Source organism: Oncorhynchus mykiss, chromosome 21 (assembly GCF_057628025.1).
Source record: "Oncorhynchus mykiss isolate SJ-2025 chromosome 21, ASM5762802v1, whole genome shotgun sequence".
NCBI lineage: Eukaryota > Metazoa > Chordata > Actinopteri > Salmoniformes > Salmonidae > Oncorhynchus > Oncorhynchus mykiss.
In genome coordinates this window covers 44,851,453-44,857,500 of record NC_143042.1, presented here as the reverse complement: position 1 = coordinate 44,857,500, position 6,048 = coordinate 44,851,453, and the positions used below count along the sequence as shown (strand labels likewise).

The following is a 6,048-nucleotide window of genomic DNA, read 5'->3' as shown; positions in this document are numbered from 1 at the left end:
TCTAAAAGCCTGGTATGGTATATTATGTTTAGATTTTGAGTGGAAAAAACATTTTAATACATTTTAGAATAAGGCTGTAACGTAACAAAATATGGAAGAATTCAAGGGGTCTGAATACTTTCCAAATGCACTGTAATACCTTTGTTAATTAACAATTGCTGGTCCTTTGTCTCTGTTGGTAGAGCATGGCTCTTGCAATGCCAAGATAGTGGGTTTGATTCCCGGGACCACCAATACGTAAAATGCACACATGACTAAGTCCCTTTGGATAAAAGCATTTGCTAAATGGCATTTTATTATTATAATATTTCATACAGTAATTATTATATATTATTATTCAATTATTATATATGACATTTTTCGAGTCCCCTTACTGCATCTTAATTTGAGGATCAAGAAAGCATATTCGTGAAGGCATGTCCTTAAACAAAATATGTCTGGCTGTTTTGGCTTCATTTGCTTATTAAGAGAAGAATGTAGCTGAATTATTTGTTGCACTTTGGAAAGAGATGTTTAGGTGTTTTTTCATGGGCTTCTGCGTTCCAGTGGAAGGGCTGGTGGTTACATTGAAATGGACAATTGCTAATTTCTTCATTAATTTGTACTTGTAGGCGACCATGAACAAAGGTACTGGCAGAAGATCCTGGTGGACCGCCAAGCTAAGTTGAACCGGCCCAGAGACAAGAAACGGGGCACAGAGAAGGTAGAGTTCCGTCCTATTTACATTTTTTTATGGATTATTTACAAGTATCTCTAGCAGCACCCAACCTTTTTCTTTTGAGGAAAACCATTTTTGAATGAGCATGTTGTTCACTCATATTATTCTAGGCCTTAAAATTGATTTTAACAGAGCAATGTCTCCCTTTCATCTCCGTTTCTGCCCCAGCTCATTTCCAAAGCCGAGAAAATCATCATAGCCCGGGCCAAGGAGGCCACTAAGCACATCCGCTTCATGGAAGACTGATCAAGACTGTCAAGTTCTACTGTGCGTCCTTTCTTTTCTGAATCCTTTTCTTCCCTAAGAGTTTATTTAAATGTCGGCCATTTTGTCATTCCTAAATAGTTTGATGTTTTTGTTTTACTGTTCATGAGTGGTACAAGCAGAGAAGCCATGGTTTTAAAATTGAATTTTAATAAGTCATGGTAACGTTGTGTTTATTTTTTAAACAGCCATTCTGTCCAATGTAGTTTCAGTTCCACTAACTGGAAGGTTATATATGTTCTACAAGCAGAAAGCAGCTGCATTATTTAAATTGCGAATAGGTTCGCTCACTAGTCTTCTTTTATTGTGTTGTAGTGAGAGCTGCCCAGATTTCAGTTATGAAATATGAATGTAAATATGCTGTACATAGGATTTCAAAACTTGCTCAGAGCTTCGCCCAAGATCTGTTTTCTGTAATTTGTCATGGCACCGATAAACTTTTCTTTTTGAAGTAATGTACCTATTTTCTAATTAATAAACATACATTTTGGTGGTTAAAGGCCCAGTGAAGTAAAAAAAAAAAAAAAAAAGTGAATTTCCTGTGTTTTATGCGTTTCCACACTGTGGTTGGAATAATACTGTGAACATGCCCTTTTAGTTAAAGTGCTGTTTGAAATTTTTTCTTGTGGGATGGAGTTTCGGCTAGCCTGGAAACATCACCAGGGGATAAATGAGTTAATAGACCAACAAAGAGTTCCAAACCTCTGCCAATAGCTTGTTTTCAGTTTTCCCGTCCCCACTCAGACCACTCCCAGACGGTTTCTTGCTTGAGAAATTGCTCTTTGCTAAGAAGCTATTTTTGTTTCTTTTTGACCATTTTAATTGAAAACAATCACAGTAAGGTACTTACCACCCTCACCCAGATAACACAGTAACCAGGATGGAGTGTTACCCAGAAATGATTTGATATTGAGGTAAAAACAGCTGCATTGGGCCTTTAATGGACTGGCTTTTTATTCAGCTCATTAATAAAAACTTAATTGATTATATTGCTGGTACACACATTCTGCTGCATCATGTCCACATTGTTAACTTATAACATAAAATAGCAAAAAGCTTAACGATGTAATGTTCAAGTAAGAATTTGTGACGTCTTTGTATAAAATAAATAAAATGCACAACTAGCATTATCACATTTTTTAAAAATGTGACTATAAAACAATACTGAAGGTGCTCTATTTGAATAGAAAAATAAGAAAGTCCTCTAGCTAGCTGTGTGTGTACAGGTTAGTAGTCAGGACTCTGGCACCCTCTTGGCTTGGCTGGGGAGCATGCAGCTCTTCCTGCTGTGGGAGTAAGGAGACTTGTGGCTGCGGCCAGCTGACTCGGCCCTGTTTCCTGTATCGAGATGGTCCGGTACAGCCTGTGTCTCCCCCATGGAGCTGTACTCAAAGCCAGGAGGACAGCCATCCCAGGCTGGGCAAGATGGGATCTCCTTGGGCGTGTAGGTGGGGCGACAGACAGTCTTCATTCATGGCCTGGGGACTCGGCAGCGTCTGAGTGGGCTTGAAGCTAGTGGCGCGCTGGGCCGTCTTGGGTGTGTATACTGAGTGGAAGGTGGTGGTCTTGGCGAAAGCCCCCTTGGGTTTCTCTAGCTCATCTGCGTGTAAAGTGGGGCGGGGACGCAACATGTCCCAGGCACGGTAGTGCTCCTTCATGGTGGACCTGGTCTGGAGGGGTGCCCTGGCCTCCTTTGTCCAGGCACTCGTAGCTGACATGGTCAGCATGAGCTGTGGGCAGACCAACCATAGTGCCCTCAGTTGGGCAGTACTCCTCAGCATGGTGCCGGTGCTTGGGCTGCAGGGGCCAGGACTTGTACTGATCATGGAACTCGGTGGTCCCCTGAAAGATTGCCGGGCTGCTCTCCCAAGCCACCTTGGCCCTGAAGGGCTTGACGGGCTTGGCCGGCAGGCCCAGATAGTCCTGCCTGTAGGTGGAGACCCCATTGAGTGGGGCGCTGGTGGGCCTGTAGACGGCCTTCTCCTTGGGCTGCCTGGGCTAGACAGGATGGGACATATACTGCGTCTGGTAGTTGGTGGCGCCATCGAAGGGCAGGGTCTCTGGGGCATCGGGTGCTGGTTTGAATCTCTCCCTGGCCTCGGCTGGGCCCTTGTAGCAGAATTCGTCTTGATAGGTGGTTGTCACCTCAAATTTGCTGTTGTTCAACTTCAGGTTGTCACGCGTCCTGTAGGGTTGGACTTTCTGGATTTGCCATGCTCGAAAATCCTCTGAAAATAATAATGAAAGAGAGGACTTAGTTTCATTTGAAATCTATAGGTTATTGGTATCTGATGACATTCCCGAAGACGCACATACTGTACCTTTGTATAAAGACTGGGCAACCATCTTTGCTGTGGGCGGATGGTACCCATCTGGCTTGGTCATGATGTGCTTCTGAACAGGGTGAGTTGGGTAGTCCCTGACGTAAGTGCTGCTGTGTCTCATTCTCCCATCAGGTGGCACATACAACTTGGTGACCTTTGGTGGCCTCTGGGTCACTTCATGGGCCACGTAGTCTGACCTGAAAGACATTAAAGACGTTACACTCATTACTTGCAACGTGCAGACTGAATGAACTACGCAAACTATTAAAGAGGGAATGTTGTCAGAATCAGAATATCATATCGTCTTTGATGAATTATGTGTTTGTCTCTTACCTGAAAGTGGTCATGTTGGATATCTTTCCTTCCATTGGCTGGTACTCATTCTTCAGCTTCTTGGCTGCACGGACAACAGTGGTGCAGTAGGCAGGGTACTTTTCCTGGTATTCCGAGACCATGCAGCCTGGGGTCAGGACACATGGCTCCTCTGGATGGGATCCTTGTAAACAGTGGTGCTTCCTACCAGGAAAAAGGGATTAAGTGTTGGGATTGGTTAGAATGGCCAAGAGAGTGTGTTGTTGAGAATATGCTTTAGGCCAAGTTGGTGTTCAAAACAGTAATGGAATGTAGTTTTTTTTTTTTATTGATCTCCAGTTATTTTGTGTCTCAGCTACATTCAAATAATTATTTGCTCCCACACAGCAAGTTTACAGCCCTTAAGCTTGATAATGTCGTTTAATCAGTTCAGTCAGTGTGTTTGCATTCTTTTGGAAGGCATAGCCCTAAGCCTACCCTACCTTCAAGTAAACATGCATTGCAACCCATACCCAGTTTTTTCTTCCTCTCATCAACGATTTATCAGTCATATAGTTTACTCTCGCTATCACCAGAATATAACTCGCACTCCATGCACGATCAGATAGGAACTCCGATGTATTAACGACCGCAAAGTTTAAACATGAATCTTACCTCCTTGGCAAAGGTGGGCATCTCCAAATTCTGGATATACCTTGAAACATCGCCCTCATGGAATATCCCTGCGCATCTTTACGCTTTACGCTCGGGCGTTGTGACCCAATCCATCGTACCAAACAGTTTTGAAATTATTGACCAGAAGAACATGGATTGTGTTGTAGTAGGCTACAAATGAAGTGCGTAGTGACAGAGCGCTTCAAAAAAATAAATGCAAGTGGATTACTCCCTCTCTAACTGGCGCGTTTGAAGCACTGAGCGAAGACCCGGTGCATATTTGATGAGGGTGAGAAGTTCTGGACGCGGCTGTCCTTTTGCTCTGTACTAGAGGATTATTTTTAGGGTTTTTGTGGTGGAAATGGATTACATGAAGTCCAGCTACTTTTAATAAACAAAAATAGTTACATTTAAATGAATGAACAGCAGATATATAGGTCATTCCATGTCCACTCCAATTACGAAATTGGAGTGGAAATGAATGATTGACATACACTGACGGTACAAAACATTAGGAACACCTGCACTTTCCATTACATAGCCTAACCAGGTAAATCAAAGTGAAGGCTATGATCCCTTATTGATGTCACTTCAATCAGTGTAGATTAAGGGGCGGATACATATTAAAGGATATTTAAACCTTGAGACATGGATTGTGTATGTGTGTCATTCAGAGGTTGAATGGGCAAGACAAAATATTTAAGTGCCTTTGAACGGGGTATGGTAGGTGCCAGGCGCACTGGTTTGTGTCAAAAACTGCAACTCTGTTGGGTTGCGTGTGTCTCAAGAATGGTCCACTGCCCAAAGTACAAAGTACAATGAATGGTCCACTGCCCAAAGGACAATTTGACACAAATGTGGGAAGCTTTGGAGTCAACATGGGCCAGCACCCGACACCTTGTAGAATCCACGCTCCGATGAATTGAGGCTGTTTTGAGGGAAAAAGGGGGTGCATCTCAACATTAGGAAGGTGTTCCTCTAATGTTTTGTACAGTCAGTGTAGGTTACCAGTGATAATAGGCCATGAGACATGTTGCAGCAGATTTTGAGTCAGTGTGATTTTGAGTCAGATCTCCATGACCTAGGCCGTGTCGTAGTTGCAGTGCTGTCCATCTGTTACCCTTCCCTAGCCAAAAAAAGCAGTAGACTGCAGCTGAAAGTGCTGGGTGAGTGCACCGGTTGGTAGGGATATTGGTACCTACCCGCAGGTGCATATCTGGCACATGCATTGGATTGCCATGGTTTCGGTGTGTTGACTCGAAGCTCCAGATATATTATTACATTTTTTTATAACAGTGTTTTGAGAGAATAATGATTCCAAGCTTGCAATTTAATATTCGAGAATGTGCTATTGTTTTTGTGTCATAATTAGGCTTGTTCCACGAGTGTGATCATAGAATTGGAACAAATTCTTTGGATGTGACAGACTTTATGACATTGATATCTGGGCTGTTCTCAATATACTTCTGTGGATTTGTCATAGTGACCTCAACCTATATTAAATCAATTCCATTATGCCATTAATGCATCGCTGGGCATAAGGCCCATAATACAGTACATAGTGAGTGGACCCTAATCCAAAAGCATTTCCAATCTTAGCCTGCAATGTCTCAAAAAGTCCACACAGAGGCAGCCATATCCTGTTTCTTACATTATCAACACAATCACAATCGTACTACCTGCTTGGTTTCATATTACATGATTGAATCACATTGAGAGAGAGAGAGCGAGAGAGTTAACTTTAAACTGTAAAGCTGTGACGCAGTCAAGGAAGTC

General features: G+C 42.8%; 1 protein-coding gene and 1 pseudogene across 2 annotated transcripts in view; one reads left to right on the top strand and one right to left on the bottom strand.

Annotated features, from left to right (window-relative positions):
* larp7 (La ribonucleoprotein 7, transcriptional regulator) overlaps positions 1 to 1,438 on the top strand; it is a 10,261-nt gene extending 8,823 nt beyond the window's left edge. The window contains exons 12-13 of the mRNA XM_021578134.3: positions 612 to 703; positions 887 to 1,438. Of these exons, the coding sequence (XP_021433809.2) occupies positions 612 to 703; positions 887 to 964 (170 nt within the window). The 3' untranslated portion in view covers positions 965 to 1,438. The remainder of the gene's footprint in view (positions 1 to 611; positions 704 to 886) is intronic.
* Positions 1,439 to 2,089: 651 nt separating this feature from the next.
* Positions 2,090 to 5,760, bottom strand: LOC110500651 (uncharacterized; annotated as a pseudogene). Its single transcript, XR_016490343.1, has 4 exons — positions 4,273 to 5,760; positions 3,640 to 3,822; positions 3,304 to 3,503; positions 2,090 to 3,210 (listed from the first exon to the last, which is right to left on the bottom strand). The product of XR_016490343.1 is annotated as an uncharacterized LOC110500651 (transcript).
* Positions 5,761 to 6,048: the final 288 nt, after the last annotated feature.